Source organism: Pipra filicauda, unplaced genomic scaffold (genome assembly GCF_003945595.2).
Source record: "Pipra filicauda isolate LSUMZ 115617 unplaced genomic scaffold, ASM394559v2 scaffold141_size4267151_pilon, whole genome shotgun sequence".
Lineage (NCBI taxonomy): Eukaryota > Metazoa > Chordata > Aves > Passeriformes > Pipridae > Pipra > Pipra filicauda.
In genome coordinates, this window is record NW_024103896.1 from 810,566 (window position 1) to 826,086 (window position 15,521).

General features: G+C 40.2%; 1 protein-coding gene across 1 annotated transcript in view; it reads right to left on the bottom strand.

Annotated features, from left to right (window-relative positions):
• TYR (tyrosinase) overlaps nt 1-15,521 on the bottom strand; it is a 55,415-nt gene that overhangs the window by 11,279 nt on the left and 28,615 nt on the right. The window contains exon 4 of the mRNA XM_027744611.2: nt 2,806-2,987. Within this exon, the coding sequence (XP_027600412.2) occupies nt 2,806-2,987 (182 nt within the window). The remainder of the gene's footprint in view (nt 1-2,805; nt 2,988-15,521) is intronic.

A 15,521-nucleotide genomic window follows, 5' to 3' on the forward strand; every position in this document is an offset into this window, starting at 1 on the left:
TTTCATTAAAATGTATGAATAAGTATTTCTGGTCTTGATCTGAAATTAAATTATAGCATCAAGAACAAAAAGGCAAAATACTACTAAAACAACTAAAACTATAGTTTTGAAAATATATTTGAAATATTTATTAGATTTTTTTCAGTCTGTTTTTATGACATGTTAGGAGAAATAGTGACTGCTGTATCTTGGTTATAGTACTAAAATGACCTTAAACAATTATACTGGAGAGCTGCGGATTTCTTTCATTACACATAAAACAGACAAAAAATTAGTTTTCTAGATGACTGTAAAAAACACAAGCTAGATTTTTACAAAATGTGAGCAAATAAGCTAAATGCACGATTGGACAGTTTATCAAGTTTGCAGTAAACACATACTGCCATTAGCAGGTGCCCTGAGACCTGATATTCTTTTGATAAAGACAAAAATCAAGCTATGACAACGCTAGAGATGCTAAAATATATCTGGTGATATTGCTATAACATTATTGGACTTTCAATTCTTAATTACCTTTTAACTGAAGGGACAAGTTCACAGAATGTTTTCTGCCTCAAACAGGAAAGGCAAACATGCCCAGTAACCTACCTGTTCAGTGGCCAGTACTCTGCAAGGATAACTGCATCCCACATCACAGGGAGTTTTTGGCAGTGTTGAAGATGAGAGATGTATCTGATCATTGCAATGGCTCAGTTCTATAAACGATTGTGCCAAAGTATCTAAACAATCTCAGTTCAAGGCACCATTTTTATTTTAAGAGAACTAAATCTTTCCCTTAAACAATAAGGAAATGTGCACTACTCAAAAGAATCTATGAATTCCATCACTATGGACTTACTATGGTGTGGTGGGGGGAAAAACAGTTTTCCCCCTGAAGTTATAAAATGGTAAACCCCAAGGGGGTGGTTACCCTTGGGGCTGAGCCAATGAACGCTTCTGCAAAATATAAACATATCACCCAGACCGGAAAAGAAGGTTAGTTGTAGTTGTAGTTGTTGTTGGAGAGGTGGCCATGTTCTGAGGCCACGATGAGAAGGGGCCTGGAGCCCCACTGGGGGCTGGGCCCCACCCAGCCCCTGGCTGGGGGGCTATAGGCACTTGGAACAGTGTTAGACTGGGCTAAGTATCTGTAGCTGAGAAGCTGGGAGTTTTTCTCCTCCATCGTGAGCAGCAGCAGGAGCAGTGTACGGAGAAGAGTGGTAAAGAGCCAGAAGATAAGGAGCAGCAAACAAGCATTGCAGCCAAAGAGGAGAGACACAGAGAAATGTCTGATGGAGACAGAGCAGAACTAACCTCTACAGAGAGAGAGAGAGAGAGTTTGGATAAGAACTGAAACAAACTCCCCAAACCCCTCTGAGACCTCCTAGAGAGGAGGAGGATGATGGACTCTTACTTGAGAAGAGTCTTGGAGTGCTACAGCACTACAGAGAGGAGCTGAGAAGCTCAAGGCATCCCAGAGCTGGACCGGGACGGCCGAAGGAATGTGGAGGAGGGCTTTCCCCCACCCGCTGCTGTTAAGCTAAGTTAGCAGCCTGAGATCAGAGCACGGAGCTCTGCAAGGGAATTTGAATCCCCTGAAGATAGGGACTGTCACGAATACTCCTGTACTTCGTGATATGACGTGGTGAAGTGACCTTTGTCCCAGTGAACACAGCCCATGGAAGAGGAAGACCCTGGCTTGGAGTTGAAGGGCTGAGAGGGGCTTGGAGACCCCCCTTGTGTGTAATGAAAAGTGATCCAGCTACAGCTGCTGCATGGAAGAGAAAGAGAGAGAGAGAGACTGATGCCCTAGAGACACTGCTGCTCTGAAAGTGGAAAGGATCTCTTCCTTCTTCCCTCCTGGACTTTTATTTGGAGGAAGAAGAGATTTGATCCATTGTAAATACTGCTTTATCATAGAAAAGATAGTTATGATTGTATATGATGTATTGTAATATTTATTTGTAAAGTCATTGTAATATAATCCCTTCCCCCCATTTTGAGTCTTGTGTGGTGTCTGGAAAACCCATCTCACACTGGGCTGAGATGTGGGAGGGGGGTTTGGACTCGAAAATTGGATTTTGGGGCTCTCAAACCGTTACCATGGTGTACCTGAGGTTCCCCGTCAGCTACAGCCTCAAGAGCCTCTGCCCTCCCTTTGCTCAAGGACAGCCACGAAGTCTAAGTAAAAACCAGCTCTGAATAGCAATGTATGTCAAAACTGTCAATAAACAGCACAAAATTATTTTGTTTGAAATGAACATAGTGAATTATTGTGTTCCTATAAGCAGCCATAGGACAAGCACGAAGTCAATGGATCACTGTTTTAAGTGCTGCACAGGCCTTGTGTAGTCTTTGGTGCTGCAATGAATTTTACTGTGGGTATTTAAAGGATCAGATTACATTTATAATCCAGAAAGAGAGTTTTGAATCTGCATTCCTTCGAACCATGTCCAGAAAACTGAAAATCCCACTTGTTGGTGCTGCACTGTAACAGCTGAGCTGGGCAAATGGCAGGATCAAAATCCAGCACTTTTGCTCTCCAATTCTGATCACCAGCTGATCATCTGAGTCAGATTTTGCTATTAATAGGCTAGGATGGATAATATTAATATCAATGACTGATTTTTGGTTGAATCTTTTCTAACAGTAGTATGTGGATTCTGTATCAGACCAGAAATGTGAAAACAAGAAGGTACAATGTGGGACTATATTCAGGAAAAAATCTGGAACAAAGGGATTTTTTATCTTCTCATTTGACAGTCATATTCTAGGTTATAGGCAAAAAATGTTACATTTTACATTTACCCAAAATTATAATATTACCTGGTTCTTGCAGATACTCATAGTCATACCCCAGCTCTCTTGAGGATTTAAAAAATTCTCCATTTCTGTAAAGAGGGATGAACGGGACCATGTAATTTTCTCGATTGTGCCCAATTGGTGCATTGGCTGCTGGGTAAACTTCTAGCATGGGCCTATGTCTTCTTAACCATCGTTCAAAAATGCTGTGGGAAAAAAAAAGCATGTCAATCAATGGTGGAGATCAGCAGAAATTTTCTTCTTGAAAACTAAAAAAAGTGTTGGCTTTCTTTTAGTTTTTTTGAATCCTGGGGATAAAGTTGCATGCAATGTCTTATTTTTATATGTGTGTAATGCTTTCCAAATGTGAAGTTATCCACTTCAGTGCTGAGTTCCTATGCAAGCCTACAAAAAGCAAAGGCCTGCAGTGCTGCAGAGAAGCTGAATATGCTTTTAAATTCCATAAATGTAAATCATTCTCTCTCTGTGACCTGACTGCAACTTCTGCTCAGCAATTGATATGGTTGTGAGGGATAGATAGAAATTGATTAAAGACCTCAGTCATTCCTCCTCACTTTCAGAAACATTTGTCGCTGGTTGTGAATGGTCATGTTTTCCGCTGCTCTGTCCTGTTCCCCTTCCTTCAATTTCTTACCAAGGATTTTCACACTTGCATTAGAGTGTGGTCACACCATGGCTGGTTGAACATCAGCTAGGGAGTGGAAACACCTGAGGTAGAAGGTATAAGCTATCTGAGTCCAAAAACTTGACAGGTCTGTTGTCAGTAAAGTGTCTTTCTCCAGAATTAGCTTCTTCACTGACCTTAGTGTCTGCACTCTTTTTTAACACATTCTCACTCCTCTCTCCCAGTGCTGTTGGGCAGCTTTTTTTACCCTCTTCTTAGATATGTAATCCCAGACGTCTACTAAGGTCACTGATGGGCTCAGCTTTGGCCAGCAGCAGGTCTGTCTTGCAGCCAGTTGGAACAAGTGCTGTCCGACATGGGGACAGTTTCTAACACCTTCTGACAGAAACCATGCCTGTAGTCCCCTAACTACCAAAACCTCATCATGTAAACCCAATGGAAGCTGTTACCCATATCTCCATCCTCAGCTGCTCCTTTCCATTTTTCTCTCACAAAGTTTGTCCCATTATCTGTGCGTCAGCACAGGGCTGTATGGTTGCTCTTCAACTCAGAGGCAGAAAGCTTAAAGGCTGCAGTATGGGAAGAGTTCATGTTGACATTTTCAAGTCAACTACTAGATGTGTTTGGAAAGCAAAATTGAGAACCTTCCGAAACACTCTCAGTTTTCCCTGTGTCTGAGCTTTTTCTGCTCAACTCTTTCTTTCAATCCTCAAATCCTTTCCCTGATGCCTTTGTGTTTGTTCACCTGAATGTGCCAGGTTGGAATAGGGGAGGTGGAAAAATGGTGCAGGGAAAGCAGATGCAGGTATCTTTTAAATGAAGAAAGAGGACCCAATACTCAATCAGAAGATACTGGTAGGAAGTGAGTATCAACATCAAGTTCAGGGAGGGGTCACTGGATTCATTTATCTGTTATGAGAGATAGAAATGCTCTAAAGAGATAAGTAAATTGCACTTTGATTGAGATCTTGGCTCAACTGTTTCTCCTCCTCAGCATAGACCACCGACTGGACTTCCCCCCCTCCCCTTCTAATTAGTAACTGACTGTTCAGGAACTCAAGTTATCTCAGAAATGCATGTACTCAGGAGTATCAGGATCTTTATCCCAGGATCTGCTGCTAGACTTTATTCTTGTTTTGAGGCATAAAACCAAGAGTTTTTACGCATATCCCACCACATTAAAACCCTCTCACACTCATCAAAATAGAATAGGGCTAAAATCTTGGTTCTTTTTTTAGAATCCAAAAATTTAATTTATGAAAACATCACTATGATCACACACCTTGTCAACTCTTAACAATGCAGGTATTACTTTTGGTTGAAATCTTTATTTGTGGCTCTCTTCAGTTAATTTCATCGACCCTGTCTAGAAAGAGTCTCATCTGAGTAATGTTTAGCTGAAGCTTTCAGATGGATAAATTTAAACAGTATCAAGGCTTCAGATGCAGTTATCACAAGAAAGTTTGAACAGAAACTCTGTAATCATTAGAGAACATAATGAAGAAATTAATATTTAATCATTAAAAACACATAGACTATAAAGTAGTAATTTAGCTTGAGGAGGGGTGGTGTGTGGGAGAGTGTACTCCAATCTTTCCCCTGCCTGGCTTTTACTCATGCCTTGGGTAAGATACTCTGCCTATTAGTGCCTTATTTTCCCAGCAGTTGCAGATGGGAGCTGAGAGAGCTCTTCTCTGCAGCATAGGGTTGTTAGAGGTATGTAGATACTTTAGTTGTGGGAACATGGTAATAATTTAGAAAGGTGGCAGAGATATAAGTTGGATCAGGTTTTTAAAATCTGGTGATGATCCATACCCTAACTTTGGAATGTTCAATGTGAGGTACTTCCTGGGTCCTGATTTTCAGAAAATGCTGAGCAGTCACATTCTGAAAATCCAGAGGGCTGATTAGCACAAGGTTCAGAGCTAAAAGTCGTCATTCGCCTGAAATAGCTTTGCATGACATACCCTGAAATGCAGCATCATCTCTGGATGAGTTAAGTGTTGCTGTTGCATAAGCGCTTCCAATAAAAATCCTTAGGCCAGTAATCTTTCAAGCAGAATGCAAATGCGAAGCATTTCCATGGAAATGAACATATGTACTTTTGGATTCTTTCTTTTGGATTCCTTCATTTGCAGTGTGGTTCCCACATTAGGTATCAAGCTTTTTGTAGCAGTAACAGGAGCATTGAATTGTCTGCTCTCGCAGCTGATCTGTAGATTTAGATGAGATAGCACGCCGCTAATTACTTACATGGTGAGTTGTACTGATGCACAAGATACATTGCACAATTCATTGAGTTGTTTGGGAGCAGTTCTCTCTGTTAGCCAGCAAAAACCATATCATCTTGACTGAAATCTGTTTCATCAAACATATCTGTATGCCACCGTAGAAATCTCAGAAACATCCTTTAAGGCTTTAAGAGTCACATTTTCCTTACTCTGTCCTGTGCATTTATATTGTACTTACGGGTTTTTTTTGATGCTTTGAAAGATTAAGAGTTTATTCTGCTTGATAATAAAGTGATTGGGTGAAGTTGCATTTATTATTTCAACTTAAAAGCTTGTTCCCAGCTTGTTTCCAGCTTGTTAAGTAAGATGGACTCAAAACAAAATTTTTTTCTTGGCAAGATAATGCATCATGCTCTGTATTTGCAGGAGGATGTCGGTGGATTTTTTTAATTTTGTTTGAGAAAACTGACAGATTTTAGGGCACTACCATTTCCCTGCCTTACTCATATTTTGTAAAAAAAGTTATGCAAGAGGAACCTTACCCTTGCTTTTCAAGAACAGTTTCTGAGCTTAGTAGAAAAAGAAATCTCCCAATTGCATTCAGCTGGGGAGAAAAGTCCATGGAGAGGGTACAACTTAAACTGTATTTCTGTTGGTGAAGTACAAATAGTTCTTGTTGGACATCATAAGCCATTTCATATCAGAGTGTTACATTTTATAACTCCTCAACCAAGACTTAACTCCTTTCATACATTTTTAAGGAAAACTGAAATCTTGAAGTAGCCTATGGCTTTTGCTGTCAGCCAGGTTAGTGATATTGGCACGATGCTCCTATCCTTGGGGACTTGTCTTAGCTGAAAAGATTTGGGCCAAAAAAAAGTATATCTGGAGAAAATAGTCACACTACCTTTTGTTTCTGAGTACTCTGACGGCTGAATCATACATTGTAGGATACTTTTTTTCTTTAAATAAGATACTTTCTCCAGGTCTGTCTACATTTAAGGCAGTTAGCATCAAATATTTTCTCCTTCATGCAGTGCTATACTTTCCTATAGGCAAAGAGAACACATCTGAGCAACTATGATGGATCAATTTTTCCTTGTGCCTTGGTCTATAGAGACAGTTGTTTTGTCTAATAAGAGGCATGTCATTTCCATGACAGAGAGAAATCTGTTCTTCCATCCTCAGCAGTTGATCCACTTACAGTAGACAGCATTTTTTCTTTTCTTCCTTAAAAGCAGTGATGTAAGTTATTTCCTTTTAGTATTTTGAAAAATGTGTACTTGTTTCCTATTCTTTTCTCAGTAGCTACAACCTTGGAAGAGTTTAGGGCTGCAGAACTAAAGCTGCATGCAGAGAGACAAAATGCTGATGTAATTAGTCGGTCCTTTCATGGAGTGACAAAATTCCTGGTAGAAAAGTCAGGTTTGTGGTACAGCAGGAGACCTGAACTCCCTAAAATTGTTGGTTATCTTGGCAAAACACCGCTCTTATGTTCTCTTCATATGAACCTCTTCCTCCTTCCCTGGACCTGAGAGAGCCTAACAAAGCAGGACCATGAATTAAAGAACATCTTAAGGGCCATTTTGTTCTATGTTGCCTCCCCGTCTTGACGTAATTTTGCTAGGGGTAACAAAAAGAGATGCAAAGACTCAGATCAGGGCTCTGCTATATCCATTCTCCATACTAATTCTGTACAAAAAAAAGTACTGGACGGAAGTTAAGTGAGAAAGAGAGAAGTCTGTCTGGCTCCTACAGAAGCCTGATTGGTTACTTTCTTCCTCAGCATGTAAACAAAGAGAGCAAGCAGATAAGTATAGCTAATTTGTATAGGTGGAAGTGGTATTTTCTAGAGACTGAGACTTTTTCAGCATTGCAACTCCAGCTAGACTGGCATCATTTAGGAGATACTGGCAGCACTAAAAAGAGCAGATGGAACGTGAGCATGGTGGGTAAGACGAGGTTAGAAAAAGGAAAGCAGAGAAGAGCTAACCAAAAGTTGTCAGGAATTTTATTTGGACAATGGAAATGGAGAGAACCCAAACTGGGACTAGCAGAAATAAACCATATATAAAACATAAATCCTCTGGGGTAACAGCTCTAGCTAGAAGGGTCACAGGCAACCAAAGCTTAAGAAATGGAAATTAACTAAATTAAGTAGAGATTAGTCTCCTGATGTCTCTAATGCTCTTTGTATTTCTTCAGCTGCAAGTAAAAGTGACTTGGAAGAGATAGCTTTTATTTAAAGGCCTTGGGCAGATTAAAAAATAATTCTATCTTGATTAGGGCAAAGACTGTCTGCATCTGGAAGACAGTCTTGAAGAAATCTTGAAGAAATCAAAGTGCCCAAACTGAATGTCCCAAATAAGAGGCCAAGGAACTGAAAGAGATAGGAGACTAATTTGAATATTGAAAGATGTCCTGTCTTGCATTTGGTATTCAAAGAGGCTCAATATCTCTAAATTGCACTTCCAAAATAGAAATTATTTTGTAGTGGGTGTGATATTAAAGTAATTACTAGATTATGATAATCAATACTCTATGCAAAGATTATTTTTGTGGTAAGAAGTAGAATTTTAATATTGTAGAATGGGTTGGATTTAGGCAAATGTAGACTAAAATAAGGCTCAAGGTTTGTATTTAAACATAGAAAAAATTGATCAAGGGACATGATAAATTCACTCTTACTTAAACCATCTGATTCAGTCAAAAGCCACATGCTTGATGCAGAAATAGCCAAGGGAGATCATCTGGTCAGAAGGACTCCTAACAAATCATAAAGGTAAAGAATATTCTTCCTGCATATTTGAGAAATTTTAGAGAGTCTTACAGGCCTTATTTCACTCTAGAGAAAATAGGCACAGAGTACAAATGACTTGCCTAAGTTCATACTATACATGCCGTAGTGGAGTGGGACCTCAGTTACAGGGCTAATTTGTGCCTACCAAACTGTGGTACCCATTGGAGTTAGGTTATATCATTGCAAAGCATGGAGTCTCAATTTTATTTAAATTTTTTGCTATACTTCTGTATTCAGGTCACTGTAACTATTGGTGAGCTTAATACTTGTGTGTGCCAGCTCTAATCGGTCCAGAGAATTGGTATATGGTAAAGAGTTATAAAGACACCCACCTGGTATGTTGATGTTTTGGCAGTTTGAATTTTCATTCAGGGAAAATATACTTTGCTTTTGCAAAAAGTTTTTGTGTGGTATAGTGTTTTTACAGAGAAAATTAAAGCCATCTATAAAAGACACAGATATATCACTTCCCTTTAATTTCATATAAATAGACTCAAATATTTTCCTTGTCCTGCTCTGTACATACCAGGTTATACAAAATGAAATGAAATGAGCCTTAGTAGAAAATTAATTAAAAAAAAACCAACCAAACAAACCCACCTGGTGGGAAAATCGGATTGATTTGAGGATGATTAAAAAATGGCCACCAATATATATTTCTGAATTCATATTATTTTATGAATAATATATGCAGTGGGATTATAGCTAATGAAAGGATGAGTCAAGAAATAAATGGGTTTATGTTGCCAGTGGGAAATATCAAACAGAGTATAAAAACATTTCTGTATATAGGCTGGATTTCTTCATACTGTTCCAGATAGTGTTGTGCACTCTGAAAAAAAGATGCTGCCTGCAGGAAGGAAATCTTAAAATCTAGAAAAAGTAGGGTAAAACAGTAAGACAAGGCATTTTCTTTATAATTTGCAAAGTGTCCCTTCTAAGGACCTTTTCCCAACAGTGTGCTTCCACAGTTGTTAACCAGAGGTACACTTGACTGACTGAATGTAAGGGGGGAAAACAGATCATAAATATCTGTTACTAAAGATTTCCTTGTATTGAGCCACATCAGAGACACTGACTCATAGTGTAAACCTAACTGTCCCTTCAATAAGATTTAATAGGAGAAGTTTAATCCAGTGTGTTTTACCTTGCAATTAAGGACAGCTGGAGAGAGGGAAAGGGGGAAGATGAGGGTTCAGTACTTCTATATGAATTCCTCTGTCACGCAATCAGGAACATGTGTCACACTGCAGGTGTGCCCAGTGAGAGGACTACAGTCCCCTAAAGGTGAAGGTTCATGATCATTGGGTTTGTAGCACCAGGGAGGACAAAGTACAGTTTTCCTCCTGCCTCCTACTTTCTTGTCCTCATTTTTCTTGTAAGCATTTGCACAACCGTGCCATAAACAGGATTAAGGAACTAATTTCATTTCAAACCAAACATCTCATTTGTTTTCATTTGTTCTGGGATATCTGAGGTAAGATAAAGCTGTAGACCTGATTCATTATGCTTTTGCATGATAGCCAGTACCCACACAAGGGAGGAACAGAGGTGAACACCTCTGGGTTGCACTAATTGCTGAGTAGGACTTTTTCTTCTTCCTAACCTATGTACCAGGTTAAACTGACTTAAAGCAACAATGAAACTGTGCCCTTTGCTTCTCAGTAACTTGATAAACTCGTGCCTCAGCTAAACTTGCACTCAGGAGTAATCTTTCAGCTGCTAGGTAGCCACTTTGTAAGCCACTAATAACTTTATCACATTCAAATCTGAAGCCCTGTCACTGGTTGTGCCAGGTTTGACACAAAAACTTTCATTCCTCATCTAGAGTTGTGAGACAGGCTAGATCAGACCGACTATGGCAGAAGAAAGGCAGAAGATTGTTGCTTAAAGCTCATTTATACAATTTATTTCAGTATCATGAGATCTGACATTCTGTAGAAATCTGGCAAGCAACATTTGGAAAGAAAAGGAAAAGGAAGCAAATTGAGGAAAGCTGAAATGCCAGCCCAAGGACTGTGATTACACAGTAGTCATCACTTTAAAAGTTGGCAGTAGTCAGCTTGTATTGCAAAGTCACCTCAGGTAATTCCCATCCCAAACATTTGGGAGAAACATCAGCGCTTCAGTCCTGGAAGAGCTGCTGATGCTGAGGTTGTAAAGTCAAGACACTGTACTGTTTGCCAATGTACGCAGTTATATTGCAGTGTTCTTTTCTTTTTGTTTTAAGTTGGCTAAAAACACTGCAGGGACTCTAAGGCAGGTTGTAAACATATTACACCGTCATAATGCAAGTGTCTGATTAAAAATTAAGATGCTGCCCTCAATTATTGTGAAAACCCATCCAAGACCTCTGAGGCTGTGTCCCTTGCTGGTGAATCACTGACGAGGACTGCCCTGTGTTACAGTGCTTACTCTGTGTCTAGTCCCAGTTGCTGTGGAACATCCAGGGGCTACCATTATCAATTCCAAGCTGCAGCATGCAGCAAGCATCCTTGGACAACATTGCCTCTTCCACAGACCCTTTCATTACCTCTGTCAAGTTTCTTCTATGCCAGTCCCTGGACCAGCTACTGGACAGACCTCTTTATGCAGACATGTGTGTGTCTACCTGCGAGTGAGGCAGCTGGAGATCAGGCGATCCAGTTAATGGGCCGACTGGGTACTTTAGGCCTGTTACTGGGGAATCCAGACTTTTATGTGTATATCTCTCTATACGTATGTATATTTTCCTATAACAGGCTTTCATTCTGGTCAACCAAAGAGGTAAAGAGGATGAAGCTGTTGGTGCCATTGGAATTTGTGTGAGAGCTGCATTTCTTGTGCTGGTCTGTGTATCTGGTCAAACATGTTAGCATACGCATATATATACCTATTGTGTCCATGTGTGCCTGTTGGGAATACATGCTCAACCTCATTGCTGCCTGGACCAAAGAACATGGAGCTGTGGTAACTATACCATATTTGGGCTTCCAGATTTGTCAAGCCCTAACACTTTAAACACAAGCTTGCACAAAACATAAAAAAGGATGTTCAACCTGGTGGACCTGTTCCCTCATATAATGTTGTGGTTTGGATTTTTTTCTCGGAGTATATATTCCCAGGTAGGTCAATTATATGCCTCTGAAATATGAATATTCATTTTCAAGAAAGGTCTGGCCTACTTTTTTGTTTCAATTTACTTCATCTTCTGACTCAAAAGTGTTTTTTTTTCTGTGGACTAGAGTGGAATAGACCACCTACAACACTGAGAGGCAACATGTAGATGACATGTTGCGCCTTACTTATTCAGCAAGATTGATGTTGGTTGCGGGTTGTCTCCTAAAGTACCATTCTCTGAGTGAAGCATAGGAACGTACACTATACTGACACCTTCCCACCCATTACAAAATACCAAAAGAGTTGGGCAGCCATGTGACACCTGAGGATCTTGACACTGTTCTGCTTCACCATCTCACTACAAGCATTCCGTCTCTTTTGTTTTCACTGTACAAACTGGATGCTTGGAAATTGTCAGACAAAGAAAACAAGGGGGGCAAAGCTGTCAAAGTTGTAGTCCCACACAGCCAAACCCATTAATGCCACTCTCTTTGCCTATGTCCCACTTTGTTGAAAGCCTCAAGGTTACTGCAGCTGCTTGGTTCATAGAATCATAGAATACCCTGAGTTGGAAGAGAGCCACAAGGATCATCAAGTCCAACTCCTGGCTCAGCACAGGACAGCCCCAAGAATCACACCATGTGCCTGAGAGCGTTTGTCCAAATGCTTCTTGAACTCTGTTAGGCTTGGTGCTGTGACCACTCCCTGGGGAGCCTCTTCCAGTGCTCAACCACTCTCTGGGTGAAGGCCCTTTCTTTAACCTAAGGAAACCTTTCCTGAATTTCTCCTTTTGGAACCGAAACTTCCCTGACACAACTCCACGCCGTTTATGAGATATTTTTAATATTTCCTCTGTCAACATGAGTTAGAACAGTTTTCCCTCTTACCTATGAAGGACTCTCAACGTGTCTATAGGATTAAGGGAAGAGAACACTCTTAAAGCTTTCCATCTGAAACTTTTTCTTTCTGTGTCAAACAACTTGAGCATCCATAGCCATTTGGAGAAGATGCAGTTGGATGTCTCATTGCTGCTCTGCATGCTCACTGAGTGCAGAGGGCTATATAGCTTCCAGTCATTCTCTGACAATCATGTAGTGCTCCAAGTATTTCTCTTCTAGAATGAAGAAAGTCAGCAGCTCCTCGAGCCTCTATTGAGAAAAGAAGCTGTTCAAGCAACAGAGTCCTGCAGAGGATTCAGATAAAATCTTGAGCAGAGATCACTGCTGGTGATGTAGGACCAAATGCGGCTCCTCTCTCAGAAAGGGTTGCTGAAGTCCTGCATTTCTGTTCCCTGTTTGCTGTCCTGACTTCCTTTAGTTGCATTGCAAAGTGCTTAACCTTTCTCAGGAAACTCATATAGCTACTTGAGGCTTCAACTCTGTTGCATATGAGTCTGGGGCACAGTTCTCATGCCACAAAGCCTAACAAGCTGGGCAATCCTGTAACCTACTTTCCCAGTAAATGAGCCTTACAGAAATATTGTTTTTGTCTTTTCATAAAACTGTGTAGGATGAAACAACAAGTGCTGAGCTCTACTTATGTTTGATCAGTTGCTGTGAGATTACAATATAAAGAGCTTTATTTTTATCGAAGATGGAGAAAATGGATAAGCTAAGCATGACACTAAAGACAAGAACTGAGTGTTGGAAAAGATGCAGGAATCTGTGTAGAGGGATGTCTGTATTCTCTAGCTTGGAACTAGGTAGTGCCTTAGTATAACTCAGTCATTGGCAAAGCAAGGTAATTCCTGTGGAAGCTTATTCTGCCCCTCTGCTGGGAAGAAATGAGTTTAAATGAGAATTAGCTGTGCTGTTATTCTGTCAGATACCTGCTCCAAACTCTACCACTTTTCTTAGTCAAGCCAGCCTTTGTTTAACACCAATGAAAGTTGTCAATGGCTTTTCCAAGGTGGAGGAGAGAAATTCTTTATCCTTAAATAGCTGTCATCATATGTGTTGTTTCACCCCTTGCTGTCAAACCAGAGCAATGTTTGGATAGAAATATTTGTTTCTCATTCAGATGTAGGTCTCCAATACTGCCCAAAACTGAAAAAACCAAGTTATAGATGAGACATGATGGTGTGTACTGTGTGCTTTGTAAGTAAGGAAATAAAAATGCAACTGTATGTTGCATCAAAAACAAAAGTTAACATTTGCTGGAATGTATATCCTGTGTCAGATTTCTTAGGTTCATTTTTGCCATGGTTTGCAGCTAACAGAAAAGCATCACTTGAAGCAGGAGATAGTGCAAATGCCAGCTGCTCCCAAGTTTAATAACTAGTTTCCCCTGAAGAGAAAGATAATGATCAGATTAATATGGACTGCTGTGGAGGTAGCTGAACTGACACTATGGAGCCCACTCCTGTGCTCTGTAATTCAATTCTTTTGAGAATTTAAGATTGTCATTATTGAGGTTCACAAGGGCATGTAATATACAAATCACATCTATGTTAGTGAAATGATAATTTCTTTTGATGAATAGGAGGTAGCTGCATGTGGGTGAGAAAAACACCATGTTTTCTTGTGATTTTTTAAAATTTGAATAATTATATCAGCTGTTATTGCAGAAGTGTTGCAGGAAGGAAATGCTAGCTGTCTACATCAGAGCTCATCTTGGTCGCTGTGCCATCGGGAGATTTCTCCTCTTCCAGCATTAAGAGAATAGGTGAAGATTAACCATGTGGCTCTTGTGAAGTTTCAGGGCAGTGTAGCCTTTCCTTTTAAAAACCACTAATCACTCGCAAAATATGAAGTGTTCAAAGTGATCCATTCTGTAATTGTGTTGGCTGAACTAAAATCTTGCCATAAGACTGATAGGAACCCTGCATTTTAAATAGTACTATTTGAACTGAACCTCCTATATTATTGACTTTTAAGAGCAGAATGGGTCATTACAAACATTTAGCCTGAATAATGACATGGGAGGTGAGATTGCCAACTGCTGTATTTCACATCTAATACAGAAGATGTCTGTTTAACCTTTCTCTGTTCTTTCCCCTAAAACAAGGTGGAGCAGCAGCGCTATATGTATGTTTTATGCATGCTTAATCGATAAAAAGAATATTTATCTCGAGTCTGATCCTTGTCCTTATTTCTCCTTCTCTCTGATTCTATATGGTCTATCTATGAATATCCAGAGGACTTATTTAAATGAATGTAGGTTACTTTAGATGCAGGTGCAGCCTCAGGTGTACTATATAGGTTCAATACCTCTCTGTCCACTGGAGGAGAGATGCTCTAAACCTATACTCCTTTGCTTTTGCTTCTGGCCACCACTCTAGCCATGGTATACGTTATATGGTCTGTGTTGTGACCCTTTAAGACTGTTCCCGTATCCCTTTTGGTGCTTTGCAATTGCAGTAGCAGGAACTGTCCAGGCTTGCTGAAACAGATGTTAGAGTCCAACTCAGTATCTTGGTGTATGATTTTCCTTTCAGCCCCAGACACGGGGATATCAAAGGGAAGGGAGAGATACTGGAGAGATGCGTATCTCAGCAACACCTCAACCTTCCCACTTACACTCTGCTTTCCATGGATATATTTATGTGGTATTTTGCAGTAAATGTGAACTCACTCTACCCACATACTGAGCCCACTTTGAGTGAGTCAGCTCCATCAAACAAGCTGAGTAGCTCTGGTTAACGTGCTGCAAATCTTGAGAGGTTAGGAGGGAAATGTTAGCAGCTCCGGTTCAGTGCCAACAGAGACCTTGGGGTGACAGAGGGAGCATGTATCCTCCTGCACATTTGTAGACATCCCCAAGGGGAAACAAAATTTAAAAATGTAGAAACTTCTTTTATAAAAACTTACATTCTTGAGTTCCCACTCCTTCAGTACTTATCTGCTCTGTATCTCATACTCGTAGGAGTTTATGTGTGCCAATAAAGCTTGTGACCAAAGTCATTCCTGGCCCACCCTCATATGAAACACTCTGATACCTCTCCTGACAGAAGAGCTGCTTTCTG